This window comes from Salvelinus fontinalis, chromosome 35 (genome assembly GCF_029448725.1).
Source record: "Salvelinus fontinalis isolate EN_2023a chromosome 35, ASM2944872v1, whole genome shotgun sequence".
Classification (NCBI taxonomy): Eukaryota; Metazoa; Chordata; class Actinopteri; order Salmoniformes; family Salmonidae; genus Salvelinus; species Salvelinus fontinalis.
In genome coordinates, this window is record NC_074699.1 from 39,865,183 (window position 1) to 39,883,181 (window position 17,999).

The following is a 17,999-nucleotide window of genomic DNA, read 5'->3' on the forward strand; positions in this document are numbered from 1 at the left end:
GTGTCTAGGGGTCCTAGTCACATGGTTTATAACCTGAGTGAACGTGTGTCTAGGGGTCCTAGTCACATGGTTTATAACCTGAGTGAACACGTGTCTAGGGGTCCTAGTCACATGGTTTATAACCTGAGGGAACATGTGTCTAGGGGTCCTAGTTACATGGTTTATAACCTGAGTGAACATGTGTCTAGGGGTCCTAGTTACATGGTCTATAACCTGAGGGAACATGTGTCTAGGGGTCCTAGTCACATGGTCTATAACCTGAGGGAACACTTGTCTAGGGGTCCTAGTTACATGGTCTATAACCTGAGGGAACATGTGTCTAGGGGTCCTATTCACATGGTTTATAACCTGAGTGAACATGTGTCTAGGGGTCCTAGTCCTAGTTACATGGTCTATAAGCTGAGTGAACATGTGTCTAGGGGTCCTAGTTACATGGTCTATAACCTGAGGGAACATGTGTCTAGGGGTCCTAGTTACATGGTTTATAACCTGAGTGAACGTGTGTCTAGGGGTCCTAGTCACATGGTTTATAACCTGAGGGAACATGTGTCTAGGGGTCCTAGTCACATGGTCTATAACCTGAGGGAACATGTGTCTAGGGGTCCTAGTTACATGGTTTATAACCTGAGTGAACATGTGTCTAGGGGTCCTAGTCCTAGTTACATGGTTTATAACCTGAGTGAACGTGTGTCTAGGGGTCCTAGTCACATGGTTTATAACCTGAGTGAACATGTGTCTAGGGGTCCTATTCACATGGTCTATAACCTGAGGGAACATGTGTCTAGGGGTCCTAGTCCTAGTTACATGGTTTATAACCTGAGTGAACATGTGTCTAGGGGTCCTAGTCCTAGTTACATGGTTTATAACCTGAGTGAACATGTGTCTAGGGGTCCTAGTCCTAGTCACATGGTTTATAACCTGAGTGAACATGTGTCTAGGGGTCCTAGTCCTAGTCACATGGTCTATAACCTGAGGGAACATGTGTCTAGGGGTCCTAGTCCTAGTTACATGGTTTATAACCTGAGTGAACATGTGTCTAGGGGTCCTAGTCACATGGTTTATAACCTGAATGAACATGTGTCTAGGGGTCCTAGTCCTAGTCACAGGGTCTATAACCTGAGGGAACATGTGTCTAGGGGTCCTAGTCCTAGTCACATGGTCTATAACCTGAGTGAACATGTGTCTAGGGGTCCTAGTCACATGGTTTATAACCTGAGGGAACATGTGTCTAGGGGTCCTATTCACATGGTTTATAACCTGAGTGAACATGTGTCTAGGGGTCCTAGTCACATGGTTTATAACCTGAGTGAACGTGTGTCTAGGGGTCCTAGTCACATGGTCTATAACCTGAGGGAACATGTGTCTAGGGGTCCTAGTCACATGGTTTATAACCTGAGTGAACGTGTGTCTAGGGGTCCTAGTCACATGGTCTATAACCTGAGGGAACATGTGTCTAGGGGTCCTAGTTACATGGTTTATAACCTGAGTGAACATGTGTCTAGGGGTCCTAGTTACATGGTTTATAACCTGAGTGAACGTGTGTCTAGGGGTCCTAGTTACATGGTTTATAACCTGAGTGAACACGTGTCTAGGGGTCCTAGTCACATGGTTTATAACCTGAGTGAACGTGTGTCTAGGGGTCCTAGTCACATGGTGTATAACCTGAGTGAACACGTGTCTAGGGGTCCTAGTCACATGGTTTATAACCTGAGGGAACATGTGTCTAGGGGTCCTAGTTACATGGTTTATAACCTGAGTGAACATGTGTCTAGGGGTCCTAGTTACATGGTCTATAACCTAAGGAACATGTGTCTAGGGGTCCTAGTCACATGGTGTATAACCTGAGTGAACACGTGTCTAGGGGTCCTAGTCACATGGTTTATAACCTGAGGGAACATGTGTCTAGGGGTCCTAGTTACATGGTTTATAACCTGAGTGAACGTGTGTCTAGGGGTCCTAGTTACATGGTTTATAACCTGAGTGAACGTGTGTCTAGGGGTCCTAGTCCTAGTCACATGGTCTATAACGTGAGGGAACATGTGTCTAGGGGTCCTAGTCCTATTCACATGGTCTATAACCTGAGTGAACATGTGTCTAGGGGTCCTAGTTACATGGTCTATAACCTGAGGGAACATGTGTCTAGGGGTCCTAGTTACATGGTCTATAACCTGAGTGAACATGTGTCTAGGGGTCCTAGTTACATGGTTTATAACCTGAGTGAACGTGTGTCTAGGGGTCCTAGTCCTAGTCACATGGTCTATAACGTGAGGGAACATGTGTCTAGGGGTCCTAGTCCTATTCACATGGTCTATAACCTGAGTGAACATGTGTCTAGGGGTCCTAGTTACATGGTCTATAACCTGAGGGAACATGTGTCTAGGGGTCCTAGTTACATGGTCTATAACCTGAGTGAACATGTGTCTAGGGGTCCTAGTCACATGGTCTATAACCTGAGGGAACATGTGTCTAGGGGTCCTAGTCACATGGTCTATAACCTGAGGGAACATGTGTCTAGGGGTCCTAGTCCTAGTTACATGGTCTATAACCTGAGGGAACATGTGTCTAGGGGTCCTAGTTACATGGTCTATAACCTGAGTGAACATGTGTCTAGGGGTCCTAGTCCTAGTCACATGGTCTATAACCTGAGGGAACATGTGTCTAGGGGTCCTAGTCCTAGTTACATGGTTTATAACCTGAGTGAACGTGTGTCTAGGGGTCCTAGTTACATGGTTTATAACCTGAGTGAACGTGTGTCTAGGGGTCCTAGTTACATGGTCTATAACCTGAGGGAACATGTGTCTAGGGGTCCTAGTCACATGGTCTATAACCTGAGGGAACACTTGTCTAGGGGTCCTAGTTACATGGTCTATAACCTGAGGGAACATGTGTCTAGGGGTCCTATTCACATGGTTTATAACCTGAGTGAACATGTGTCTAGGGGTCCTAGTCCTAGTTACATGGTCTATAAACTGAGTGAACATGTGTCTAGGGGTCCTAGTTACATGGTCTATAACCTGAGGGAACATGTGTCTAGGGGTCCTAGTTACATGGTTTATAACCTGAGGGAACATGTGTCTAGGGGTCCTAGTCACATGGTCTATAACCTGAGGGAACACTTGTCTAGGGGTCCTAGTTACATGGTCTATAACCTGAGGGAACATGTGTCTAGGGGTCCTATTCACATGGTTTATAACCTGAGTGAACATGTGTCTAGGGGTCCTAGTCCTAGTTACATGGTCTATAAGCTGAGTGAACATGTGTCTAGGGGTCCTAGTTACATGGTCTATAACCTGAGGGAACATGTGTCTAGGGGTCCTAGTTACATGGTTTATAACCTGAGTGAACGTGTGTCTAGGGGTCCTAGTCACATGGTTTATAACCTGAGGGAACATGTGTCTAGGGGTCCTAGTCACATGGTCTATAACCTGAGGGAACATGTGTCTAGGGGTCCTAGTTACATGGTTTATAACCTGAGTGAACATGTGTCTAGGGGTCCTAGTTACATGGTCTATAAGCTGAGTGAACATGTGTCTAGGGGTCCTAGTTACATGGTCTATAACCTGAGTGAACATGTGTCTAGGGGTCCTAGTCACATGGTCTATAACCTGAGGGAACATGTGTCTAGGGGTCCTAGTTACATGGTCTATAACCTGAGTGAACATGTGTCTAGGGGTCCTAGTTACATGGTCTATAACCTGAGGGAACACGTGTCTAGGGGTCCTAGTCCTAGTTACATGGTTTATAACCTGAGTGAACATGTGTCTAGGGGTCCTAGTTACATGGTTTATAACCTGAGTGAACATGTGTCTAGGGGTCCTAGTTACATGGTTTAGAACCTGAGGGAACATGTGTCTAGGGGTCCTAGTTACATGGTTTATAACCTGAGTGAACATGTGTCTAGGGGTCCTAGTCACATGGTCTATAACCTGAGGGAACGTGTGTCTAGGGGTCCTAGTTACATGGTCTATAACCTGAGTGAACATGTGTCTAGGGGTCCTAGTTACATGGTCTATAACCTGAGTGAACATGTGTCTAGGGGTCCTAGTCACATGGTCTATAACCTGAGGGAACATGTGTCTAGGGGTCCTAGTCACATGGTCTATAACCTGAGTGAACATGTGTCTAGGGGTCCTAGTTACATGGTCTATAACCTGAGTGAACATGTGTCTAGGGGTCCTAGTCCTAGTTACATGGTCTATAAGCTGAGTGAACATGTGTCTAGGGGTCCTAGTTACATGGTCTATAACCTGAGGGAACATGTGTCTAGGGGTCCTAGTTACATGGTTTATAACCTGAGTGAACGTGTGTCTAGGGGTCCTAGTCACATGGTTTATAACCTGAGGGAACATGTGTCTAGGGGTCCTAGTCACATGGTCTATAACCTGAGGGAACATGTGTCTAGGGGTCCTAGTTACATGGTCTATAACCTGAGTGAACATGTGTCTAGGGGTCCTAGTCCTAGTTACATGGTTTATAATCTGAGTGAACGTGTGTCTAGGGGTCCTAGTCACATGGTTTATAACCTGAGTGAACATGTGTCTAGGGGTCCTATTCACATGGTCTATAACCTGAGGGAACATGTGTCTAGGGGTCCTAGTCCTAGTTACATGGTTTATAACCTGAGTGAACATGTGTCTAGGGGTCCTAGTCCTAGTTACATGGTTTATAACCTGAGGGAACATGTGTCTAGGGGTCCTAGTCCTAGTTACATGGTTTATAACCTGAGTGAACATGTGTCTAGGGGTCCTAGTCCTAGTCACATGGTTTATAACCTGAATGAACATGTGTCTAGGGGTCCTAGTCCTAGTCACAGGGTCTATAACCTGAGGGAACATGTGTCTAGGGGTCCTAGTCCTAGTCACATGGTCTATAACCTGAGTGAACATGTGTCTAGGGGTCCTAGTCACATGGTTTATAACCTGAGGGAACATGTGTCTAGGGGTCCTATTCACATGGTTTATAACCTGAGTGAACATGTGTCTAGGGGTCCTAGTCACATGGTTTATAACCTGAGTGAACGTGTGTCTAGGGGTCCTAGTCACATGGTCTATAACCTGAGGGAACATGTGTCTAGGGGTCCTAGTCACATGGTTTATAACCTGAGTGAACGTGTGTCTAGGGGTCCTAGTCACATGGTCTATAACCTGAGGGAACATGTGTCTAGGGGTCCTAGTTACATGGTTTATAACCTGAGTGAACGTGTGTCTAGGGGTCCTAGTTACATGGTTTATAACCTGAGTGAACACGTGTCTAGGGGTCCTAGTCACATGGTTTATAACCTGAGTGAACGTGTGTCTAGGGGTCCTAGTCACATGGTTTATAACCTGAGTGAACACGTGTCTAGGGGTCCTAGTCACATGGTTTATAACCTGAGGGAACATGTGTCTAGGGGTCCTAGTTACATGGTTTATAACCTGAGTGAACATGTGTCTAGGGGTCCTAGTTACATGGTCTATAACCTGAGGGAACATGTGTCTAGGGGTCCTAGTCACATGGTCTATAACCTGAGGGAACACTTGTCTAGGGGTCCTAGTTACATGGTCTATAACCTGAGGGAACATGTGTCTAGGGGTCCTATTCACATGGTTTATAACCTGAGTGAACATGTGTCTAGGGGTCCTAGTCCTAGTTACATGGTCTATAAGCTGAGTGAACATGTGTCTAGGGGTCCTAGTTACATGGTCTATAACCTGAGGGAACATGTGTCTAGGGGTCCTAGTTACATGGTTTATAACCTGAGTGAACGTGTGTCTAGGGGTCCTAGTCACATGGTTTATAACCTGAGGGAACATGTGTCTAGGGGTCCTAGTCACATGGTCTATAACCTGAGGGAACATGTGTCTAGGGGTCCTAGTTACATGGTTTATAACCTGAGTGAACATGTGTCTAGGGGTCCTAGTTACATGGTCTATAAGCTGAGTGAACATGTGTCTAGGGGTCCTAGTTACATGGTCTATAACCTGAGTGAACATGTGTCTAGGGGTCCTAGTCACATGGTCTATAACCTGAGGGAACATGTGTCTAGGGGTCCTAGTTACATGGTCTATAACCTGAGTGAACATGTGTCTAGGGGTCCTAGTTACATGGTCTATAACCTGAGGGAACACGTGTCTAGGGGTCCTAGTCCTAGTTACATGGTTTATAACCTGAGTGAACATGTGTCTAGGGGTCCTAGTTACATGGTTTATAACCTGAGTGAACATGTGTCTAGGGGTCCTAGTTACATGGTTTAGAACCTGAGGGAACATGTGTCTAGGGGTCCTAGTTACATGGTTTATAACCTGAGTGAACATGTGTCTAGGGGTCCTAGTCACATGGTCTATAACCTGAGGGAACGTGTGTCTAGGGGTCCTAGTTACATGGTCTATAACCTGAGTGAACATGTGTCTAGGGGTCCTAGTTACATGGTCTATAACCTGAGTGAACATGTGTCTAGGGGTCCTAGTCACATGGTCTATAACCTGAGGGAACATGTGTCTAGGGGTCCTAGTCACATGGTCTATAACCTGAGTGAACATGTGTCTAGGGGTCCTAGTTACATGGTCTATAACCTGAGTGAACATGTGTCTAGGGGTCCTAGTCCTAGTTACATGGTCTATAAGCTGAGTGAACATGTGTCTAGGGGTCCTAGTTACATGGTCTATAACCTGAGGGAACATGTGTCTAGGGGTCCTAGTTACATGGTTTATAACCTGAGTGAACGTGTGTCTAGGGGTCCTAGTCACATGGTTTATAACCTGAGGGAACATGTGTCTAGGGGTCCTAGTCACATGGTCTATAACCTGAGGGAACATGTGTCTAGGGGTCCTAGTTACATGGTCTATAACCTGAGTGAACATGTGTCTAGGGGTCCTAGTCCTAGTTACATGGTTTATAATCTGAGTGAACGTGTGTCTAGGGGTCCTAGTCACATGGTTTATAACCTGAGTGAACATGTGTCTAGGGGTCCTATTCACATGGTCTATAACCTGAGGGAACATGTGTCTAGGGGTCCTAGTCCTAGTTACATGGTTTATAACCTGAGTGAACATGTGTCTAGGGGTCCTAGTCCTAGTTACATGGTTTATAACCTGAGTGAACATGTGTCTAGGGGTCCTAGTCCTAGTCACATGGTTTATAACCTGAGTGAACATGTGTCTAGGGGTCCTAGTCCTAGTCACATGGTCTATAACCTGAGGGAACATGTGTCTAGGGGTCCTAGTCCTAGTTACATGGTCTATAACCTGAGGGAACATGTGTCTAGGGGTCCTAGTCCTAGTCACATGGTCTATAACCTGAGTGAACATGTGTCTAGGGGTCCTAGTCACATGGTTTATAACCTGAGGGAACATGTGTCTAGGGGTCCTATTCAAATGGTTTATAACCTGAGTGAACATGTGTCTAGGGGTCCTAGTCACATGGTTTATAACCTGAGTGAACGTGTGTCTAGGGGTCCTAGTCACATGGTCTATAACCTGAGGGAACATGTGTCTAGGGGTCCTAGTCACATGGTTTATAACCTGAGTGAACGTGTGTCTAGGGGTCCTAGTCACATGGTCTATAACCTGAGGGAACATGTGTCTAGGGGTCCTAGTTACATGGTTTATAACCTGAGTGAACATGTGTCTAGGGGTCCTAGTTACATGGTTTATAACCTGAGTGAACGTGTGTCTAGGGGTCCTAGTTACATGGTTTATAACCTGAGTGAACACGTGTCTAGGGGTCCTAGTCACATGGTTTATAACCTGAGTGAACGTGTGTCTAGGGGTCCTAGTCACATGGTTTATAACCTGAGTGAACACGTGTCTAGGGGTCCTAGTCACATGGTTTATAACCTGAGGGAACATGTGTCTAGGGGTCCTAGTTACATGGTTTATAACCTGAGTGAACATGTGTCTAGGGGTCCTAGTTACATGGTCTATAACCTGAGGGAACATGTGTCTAGGGGTCCTAGTCACATGGTCTATAACCTGAGGGAACACTTGTCTAGGGGTCCTAGTTACATGGTCTATAACCTGAGGGAACATGTGTCTAGGGGTCCTATTCACATGGTTTATAACCTGAGTGAACATGTGTCTAGGGGTCCTAGTCCTAGTTACATGGTCTATAAGCTGAGTGAACATGTGTCTAGGGGTCCTAGTTACATGGTCTATAACCTGAGGGAACATGTGTCTAGGGGTCCTAGTTACATGGTTTATAACCTGAGTGAACGTGTGTCTAGGGGTCCTAGTCACATGGTTTATAACCTGAGGGAACATGTGTCTAGGGGTCCTAGTCACATGGTCTATAACCTGAGGGAACATGTGTCTAGGGGTCCTAGTTACATGGTTTATAACCTGAGTGAACATGTGTCTAGGGGTCCTAGTCCTAGTTACATGGTTTATAACCTGAGTGAACGTGTGTCTAGGGGTCCTAGTCACATGGTTTATAACCTGAGTGAACATGTGTCTAGGGGTCCTATTCACATGGTCTATAACCTGAGGGAACATGTGTCTAGGGGTCCTAGTCCTAGTTACATGGTTTATAACCTGAGTGAACATGTGTCTAGGGGTCCTAGTCCTAGTTACATGGTTTATAACCTGAGTGAACATGTGTCTAGGGGTCCTAGTCCTAGTCACATGGTTTATAACCTGAGTGAACATGTGTCTAGGGGTCCTAGTCCTAGTCACATGGTCTATAACCTGAGGGAACATGTGTCTAGGGGTCCTAGTCCTAGTTACATGGTTTATAACCTGAGTGAACATGTGTCTAGGGGTCCTAGTCCTAGTCACATGGTTTATAACCTGAATGAACATGTGTCTAGGGGTCCTAGTCCTAGTCACAGGGTCTATAACCTGAGGGAACATGTGTCTAGGGGTCCTAGTCCTAGTCACATGGTCTATAACCTGAGTGAACATGTGTCTAGGGGTCCTAGTCACATGGTTTATAACCTGAGGGAACATGTGTCTAGGGGTCCTATTCACATGGTTTATAACCTGAGTGAACATGTGTCTAGGGGTCCTAGTCACATGGTTTATAACCTGAGTGAACGTGTGTCTAGGGGTCCTAGTCACATGGTCTATAACCTGAGGGAACATGTGTCTAGGGGTCCTAGTCACATGGTTTATAACCTGAGTGAACGTGTGTCTAGGGGTCCTAGTCACATGGTCTATAACCTGAGGGAACATGTGTCTAGGGGTCCTAGTTACATGGTTTATAACCTGAGTGAACATGTGTCTAGGGGTCCTAGTTACATGGTTTATAACCTGAGTGAACGTGTGTCTAGGGGTCCTAGTTACATGGTTTATAACCTGAGTGAACACGTGTCTAGGGGTCCTAGTCACATGGTTTATAACCTGAGTGAACGTGTGTCTAGGGGTCCTAGTCACATGGTGTATAACCTGAGTGAACACGTGTCTAGGGGTCCTAGTCACATGGTTTATAACCTGAGGGAACATGTGTCTAGGGGTCCTAGTTACATGGTTTATAACCTGAGTGAACATGTGTCTAGGGGTCCTAGTTACATGGTCTATAACCTAAGGAACATGTGTCTAGGGGTCCTATTCACATGGTCTATAACCTGAGTGAACGTGTGTCTAGGGGTCCTAGTTACATGGTTTATAACCTGAGTGAACGTGTGTCTAGGGGTCCTAGTTACATGGTTTATAACCTGAGTGAACGTGTGTCTAGGGGTCCTAGTCCTAGTCACATGGTCTATAACGTGAGGGAACATGTGTCTAGGGGTCCTAGTCCTATTCACATGGTCTATAACCTGAGTGAACATGTGTCTAGGGGTCCTAGTTACATGGTCTATAACCTGAGGGAACATGTGTCTAGGGGTCCTAGTTACATGGTCTATAACCTGAGTGAACATGTGTCTAGGGGTCCTAGTTACATGGTTTATAACCTGAGTGAACGTGTGTCTAGGGGTCCTAGTCCTAGTCACATGGTCTATAACGTGAGGGAACATGTGTCTAGGGGTCCTAGTCCTATTCACATGGTCTATAACCTGAGTGAACATGTGTCTAGGGGTCCTAGTTACATGGTCTATAACCTGAGGGAACATGTGTCTAGGGGTCCTAGTTACATGGTCTATAACCTGAGTGAACATGTGTCTAGGGGTCCTAGTCACATGGTCTATAACCTGAGGGAACATGTGTCTAGGGGTCCTAGTCACATGGTCTATAACCTGAGGGAACATGTGTCTAGGGGTCCTAGTCCTAGTTACATGGTCTATAACCTGAGGGAACATGTGTCTAGGGGTCCTAGTCCTAGTCACATGGTCTATAACCTGAGGGAACATGTGTCTAGGGGTCCTAGTCCTAGTTACATGGTTTATAAGCTGAGTGAACATGTGTCTAGGGGTCCTAGTCCTAGTTACATGGTCTATAACCTGAGGGAACATGTGTCTAGGGGTCCTAGTCCTAGTTACATGGTCTATAAGCTGAGTGAACATGTGTCTAGGGGTCCTAGTTACATGGTCTATAACCTGAGGGAACATGTGTCTAGGGGTCCTAGTCCTAGTTACATGGTTTATAACCTGAGTGAACGTGTGTCTAGGGGTCCTAGTTACATGGTTTATAACCTGAGTGAACGTGTGTCTAGGGGTCCTAGTTACATGGTTTATAACCTGAGTGAACGTGTGTCTAGGGGTCCTAGTTACATGGTTTATAACCTGAGTGAACGTGTGTCTAGGGGTCCTAGTCCTATTCACATGGTCTATAACCTGAGGGAACATGTGTCTAGGGGTCCTAGTTACATGGTTTATAACCTGAGTGAACGTGTGTCTAGGGGTCCTATTCACATGGTTTATAACCTGAGTGAACGTGTGTCTAGGGGTCCTAGTCACATGGTCTATAACCTGAGAGAACATGTGTCTAGGGGTCCTAGTTACATGGTTTATAAGCTGAGTGAACATGTGTCTAGGGGTCCTAGTCACATGGTTTATAACCTGAGTGAACGTGTGTCTAGGGGTCCTAGTCACATGGTTTATAACCTGAGTGAACATGTGTCTAGGGGTCCTAGTCACATGGTCTATAACCTGAGTGAACATGTGTCTAGGGGTCCTAGTTACATGGTCTATAACCTGAGGGAACATGTGTCTAGGGGTCCTATTCACATGGTCTATAACCTGAGTGAACATGTGTCTAGGGGTCCTATTCACATGGTCTATAACCTGAGGGAACATGTGTCTAGGGGTCCTAGTCCTAGTTACATGGTTTATAACCTGAGTGAACATGTGTCTAGGGGTCCTAGTCCTAGTCACATGGTTTATAACCTGAGTGAACATGTGTCTAGGGGTCCTAGTCCTATTCACATGGTCTATAAGCTGAGTGAACATGTGTCTAGGGGTCCTAGTTACATGGTCAATAACCTGAGGGAACATGTGTCTAGGGGTCCTAGTTACATGGTTTATAACCTGAGGGAACGTGTCTAGGAGTCCTAGTCACATGGTCTATAACCTGAGTGAACATGTGTCTAGGGGTCCTATTCACATGGTCTATAACCTGAGGGAACATGTGTCTAGGGGTCCTAGTCCTAGTTACATGGTTTATAACCTGAGTGAACATGTGTCTAGGGGTCCTAGTCCTAGTCACATGGTTTATAACCTGAGTGAACATGTGTCTAGGGGTCCTAGTTACATGGTCTATAACCTGAGGGAACATGTGTCTAGGGGTCCTAGTTACATGGTTTATAACCTGAGGGAACGTGTCTAGGGGTCCTAGTCACATGGTCTATAACCTGAGTGAACATGTGTCTAGGGGTCCTAGTTACATGGTCTATAACCTGAGTGAACATGTGTCTAGGGGTCCCAACCTCACCTCGGTCCAGGGAGACAGCAACCTCACCTCACCTTGGTCCAGGGAGACAGCAACCTCGCCTTGGTCCAGGGAGACAGCAACCTCACCTCACCTTGGTCCAAGGAGACAGCAACCTCACCTCACCTTGGTCCAAGGAGACAGCAACCTCACCTCACCTTGGTCCAGGGAGACAGCAACCTCACCTCACCTTGGTCCAGGGAGACAGCAACCTCACCTCACCTTGGTCCAGGGAGACAGCAACCTCACCTCACCTTGGTCCAGGGAGACAGCAACCTCACCTCACCTTGGTCCAGGGAGACAGCAACCTCACCTCACCTTGGTCCAGGGAGACAGCAACCTCACCTTGGTCCAGGGAGACAGCAACCTCACCTTGGTCCAGGGAGACAGCAACCTCTCCTTGGTCCAGGAAGACAGCAACCTCACCTCACCTTGGTCCAGGGAGACAGCAACCTCACCTTGGTCCAGGGAGACAGCAACCTCACCTTGGTCCAGGGAGACAGCAACCTCACCTTGGTCCAGGGAGACAGCAACCTCACCTCACCTTGGTCCAAGGAGGCAGCAACCTCACCTCACCTTGGTCCAAGGAGACAGCAACCTCACCTCACCTTGGTCCAAGGAGACAGCAACCTCACCTCACCTTGGTCCAAGGAGACAGCAACCTCACCTCACCTTGGTCCAAGGAGAAAGCAACCTCACCTCACCTTGGTCCAAGGAGGCAGCAACCTCACCTCACCTTGGTCCAAGGAGACAGCAACCTCACCTCACCTTGGTCCAAGGAGACAGCAACCTCACCTCACCTTGGTCCAAGGAGACAGCAACCTCACCTCACCTTGGTCCAAGGAGACAGCAACCTCATCTCACCTTGGTCCAGGGAGACAGCAACCTTACCTTGGTCCAGGGAGACAGCAACCTCACCTCACCTTGGTCCAAGGAGACAGCAACCTTACCTTGGTCCAGGGAGACAGCAACCTCACCTCACCTTGGTCCAAGGAGACAGCAACCTTACCTTGGTCCAGGGAGACAGCAACCTCACCTTGGTCCAGGGAGACAGCAACCTCACCTCACCTTGGTCCAGGGAGACAGCAACCTCACCTCACCCCGGTCCAGGGAGACAGCAACCTCACCTTGGTCCAGGGAGACAGCACTTCACCTTGGTCCAGGGAGACAGCACTTCACCTTGGTCCAGGGAGACAGCACTTCACCTTGGTCCAGGGAGACAGCACTTCACCTCGGTCCAGGGAGACATCACTTCACCTTGGTCCAGGGAGACAGCAACCTCACCTTGGTCCAGGGAGACAGCAACCTCACCTCACCTTGGTCCAGGGAGACAGCAACCTCACCTCACCTTGGTCCAGGGAGACAGCAACCTCACCTTGGTCCAGGGAGACAGCACTTCACCTTGGTCCAGGGAGACAGCAATCTCACCTCAGTCCAGGGAGACAGCAACCTCACCTCACCTTGGTCCAGGGAGACAGCAACCTCACCTTTCCTTGGTCCAGGGAGACAGCAACCTCACCTCACCTTGGTCCAGGGAGACAGCAACCTCACCTTGGTCCAAGGAGACAGCAACCTCACCTTGGTCCAGGGAGACAGCAACCTCACCTCACCTTGATCCAAGGAGACAGCAACCTCACCTCACCTTGGTCCAGGGAGACAGCAACCTCGCCTTGGTCCAGGGAGACAGCAACCTCACCTCACCTTGGTCCAAGGAGACAGCAACCTCACCTCACCTTGGTCCAAGGAGACAGCAACCTCACCTCACCTTGGTCCAGGGAGACAGCAACCTCACCTCACCTTGGTCCAGGGAGACAGCAACCTCACCTCACCTTGGTCCAGGGAGACAGCAACCTCACCTCACCTTGGTCCAGGGAGACAGCAACCTCACCTTGGTCCAGGGAGACAGCAACCTCACCTTGGTCCAGGGAGACAGCAACCTCTCCTTGGTCCAGGGAGACAGCAACCTCACCTTGGTCCAGGGAGACAGCAACCTCACCTTGGTCCAGGGAGACAGCAACCTCACCTTGGTCCAGGGAGACAGCAACCTCACCTTGGTCCAGGGAGACAGCAACCTCACCTTGGTCCAGGGAGACAGCAACCTCACCTTGGTCCAGGGAGACAGCAACCTCACCTTGGTCCAGGGAGACAGCAACCTCACCTTGGTCCAAGGAGACAGCAACCTCACCTCACCTTGATCCAGGGAGACAGCACTTCACCTCACCTTGGTCCAGGGAGACAGCAACCTCACCTCTCCATGGTCCAGGGAAACAGAAACCTCACCTCTCCATGGTCCAGGGAGACAGAAACCTCACCTCACCTCGGTCCAGGGAGACTAGTCCAAGAAGATTAGTTCAAAATGATGACCAATATATAAACAAAAACCAAAACTCCAAAAGGCCCAACTAAAGAGGTTAAGGGCTGTATTAGGATTGCATTAGGATGATAGATGTAATCTACTCCTCCATTAGGATGACAGATGTAATCTACTTCTCCATTAGGATGACAGACGTAATCTACACCTCCATTAGGATGATAGATGTAATCTACTTCTCCATTAGGATGATAGATGTAATCTACTCCTCCATTAGGATGATAGATGTAATCTACACCTCTACTGGATGACAGACGTAATCTACACCTCCATTAGGATGACAGATGTAATCTACACCTCCATTAGGATGACAGATGTAATCTACACCTCCATTAGGATGATAGATGTAATCTACACCTCCATTAGGATGACAGATGTAATCTACACCTCCATTAGGATGACAGATGTAATCTACACCTCCATTAGGATGACAGATGTAATCTACTCCTCCATTAGGATGATAGATGTAATCTACTTCTCCATTAGGATGACAGATGTAATCTACACCTCCATTAGGAAGATAGATGTAATCTACTCATCCATTAGGATGACAGATGTAATCTACTTCTCCATTAGGATGATGGATGACAGATGTAATCTACACCTCCATTAGGATGACAGATGTAATCTACTCCTCCATTAGGATGACAGATGTAATCTACTCCTCCATTAGGATGATAGATGTAATCTACTTCTCCATTAGGATGACAGATGTAATCTACACCTCCATTAGGATGATAGATGTAATCTACACCTCCATTAGGATGACAGATGTAATCTACTCCTCCATTAGGATGATAGATGTAATCTACACCTCTACTGGATGACAGACGTAATCTACACCTCCATTAGGATGACAGATGTAATCTACACATTTACATTACATTTAAGTCATTTAGCAGACGCTCTTATCCAGAGCGATTTACAACCTCCATTAGGATGACAGATGTAATCTACACCTCCATTAGGATGACAGATGTAATCTACACCTCCATTAGGATGACAGATGTAATCTACACCTCCATTAGGATGACAGATGTAATCTACACCTCCATTAGGATGACAGATGTAATCTACTCCTCCATTAGGATGATAGATGTAATCTACACCTCCATTAGGATGACAGATGTAATCTACTCCTCCATTAGGATGATAGATGTAATCTACTCCTCCATTAGGATGATAGATGTAATCTACACCTCCATTAGGATGACAGATGTAATCTACTCCTCCATTAGGATGACAGATGTAATCTACTCCTCCATTAGGATGACAGATGTAATCTACACCTCCATTAGGATGATATTTTAACGCAGCTGCTCACCGATTTGACGGCTCCAACACCCCCAGTTAACGCGTGATCTGATTGAATCTAAACCTTGCTAACAAAGCCCAGATCGGAGGCTTCTGGCCTCCTCTCTCCAGAACTGACAATCACACTAATTGTCAGCACCGGTCTCCTTATCAACCAGGCTCAGCATCTGGACAACGTTGCTGCTGCCCCCTGGGGGATGGAGTGTATCCTGGATAGTGTGTTTGTCTATGTCCTAACACTAACCTTCCTCCCCACATCACAGTAATGATTTGGAACGATCAATTATTAGTGTGTTTCCCGGACATAACAGTTGTAAAAGTATATGACAGAAACCTTATTCAACAACAGTTTATTGGTGAATGACAGCTCATAATAACTTACAGTCCCCAAGGCACTTGAGCATAATTTCACAATGTTCTCACTTTAAAATAACACTTAACAGTCGAATGGAAACTGGGTTTGACAGTTTGCAAAAAAAATATTAAATCAGTGCACTGGCGCTCGTTCATACATTTGGCCATGTTCCAGGCCACCTACAATGCAGTCTCGCACCAAATCTTACATATTCAATCATTGGTTCATTTGTCTAAAAGCTTCTGCTTTGCAGGCATTCTGGAACACGGCCTTTTGTGTCTCCATGACAATCCGGTCAAATCAAGTGCAATGTAATAGCGTAGCATCAAAACCAATAGAGAACATGATCACAAGGGTGAAGTTGCCCCCTAGACACTGACCCAAGGCCAGTTTTAGATTATTCCCCCTAATGGTTAAGGTTGGGATTGGGGGAGAGGAGGCTGATCCTAGAACTGTACCTACGGGGTCAACTTCATCCTACTGTTTTAGTTCGTGGTGGGAAGCGGTAAACTGGGTAAAGCTCTATTCTGTTCATTCATTCATGAAGGGCAGAGGTCATAGTTAAAGGGTTATTATATCGTCATGGCGATTAATATGGCATTGTAGGACACAGAAACAGAGTGCACAGTCATCAACATTTCCGTTTCCTCATCAAAGTAAATGTGCTGGAGTTGGCAAAACAAGCTCATTTTCATCCGGAGATAAAATCATGAAGCAGAAACAAAAAAAAAAACGATAAAATAAATGATTTCACCTTCAATAGTTTGTCAGTTATGCTATGCAGGGCTGACACCAGTTCCAACTGGCACTAGACAAAACCCTCAGGGGAGATATAGTAGGAAGACGTAGTGTAATACGAAGACAAACTGAATATCCTGACACAGTTACAGTAAGCATTACACGGTAAAAGGTCTACACCTGTTGTATTCGGCGACATATGACAAATAAGACTTGATTTGACCACGCTACATGGGCCTGCAACCATAGACACAGAATCTATTTCATCCTAGATCTGCCACTCTCTCTCTCTCTGTAAAGCAGCTGGACAATACTTCAATGTCAAGTCCTCAGGCTAGTTTGCAAACGGAAGACTAGACAAGCGTACAAACAAGAATTCATGAAATATCTGGAATCGGTGGGAGCTTTTTTTTTAGCAAGATAACAGCTAGTTTCAAAGCTGAGTGAAAAGGAGGCCGTAGCCTTGAACCCTGGTAACAGGTGGAGGATATGTGGGCACAGTGCTTTAGTTAAACCTCTTCAGGGTGTTTGAGAAACCATCTCTTCTCTATGGGTCACGTCTTACATCAAAACAGAAAACCTGCATAAATCACACAACTAAACCATTGGCAACGTGGTTAACCTATTGATTAGTCAATGTTTTGTGTGGTGTGTGGTGTGTGTGTGTGTGTGTGTGTGTGTGTGTGTGTGTGTGTGTCTGTGTGTGTCTGTGTGTGTCTGTGTGTGTCTGTGTGTGTCTGTGTGTGTGTGTGTGTGTGTGCCTATACGTAGGTTTTATGGATGTGTCCATGCGCGTCCCGAGTGTCTGTCTGTCTCCGTGGATACGTCTCCTCTCTCAGCTGTCCCACTCAGCGGAGGGCGTGTTGTCCTCTCCTCTCTCCTCATCTTCATCATCCGAGTCGGAGGAGACCTTCTTCATCCTCTGCATGGCTGCCTTGATGCTCTTCTGTAGATCTGTGTCCCTACTGTCCTGGGGCAGGGGCACCGCTGGGACCACCTGGAGGGAACATCACAAAGCAGGGTCATCTAGTTAGCCAGTGGAATCGGTCCAGAGGGCTTCCCATCGTTTCAAGTGTTTGTCACGTGCACTTCTACAGTGAAATTCCTCTCTTTCTCTACAATGCCGTAATTAATATCAGTAGAAATCCAAAACATGAATAAAGACAAATAACAAACACAAGTAGCTATATCCAGGGACAGTTCCAGGGTCAGTAGCTATATCCAGGGTCAGTAGCTATATACAGGATCAGTTCCAGAGTCAGTAGTTATATACAGGGTCAGTAGCTATATACAGGGTCAGTTCCAGGGTCAGTAGCTATATACAGGGTCAGTTCCAGGGTCAGTAGCTATATACAGGGTCAGTTCCAGGGTCAGTAGCTATCCAGAGGGGTTCCTATAGAAGTCATGTAGCAGGGGGTGTAATCGGTCCAGAGGGGTTCCTATA

General features: G+C 46.6%; 1 protein-coding gene across 2 annotated transcripts in view; it reads right to left on the bottom strand.

The window, feature by feature from the left end:
* Positions 1 to 15,795: 15,795 nt before the first annotated feature.
* LOC129834850 (WASP homolog-associated protein with actin, membranes and microtubules-like) overlaps positions 15,796 to 17,999 on the bottom strand; it is a 28,818-nt gene continuing 26,614 nt past the window's right edge. For both annotated transcript variants that reach the window (XM_055900177.1, XM_055900176.1), the window contains exon 11: positions 15,796 to 17,552. In XM_055900177.1, coding sequence (XP_055756152.1) covers positions 17,391 to 17,552 — 162 coding nt within the window. In that variant the 3' untranslated portion in view covers positions 15,796 to 17,390. The remainder of the gene's footprint in view (positions 17,553 to 17,999) is intronic.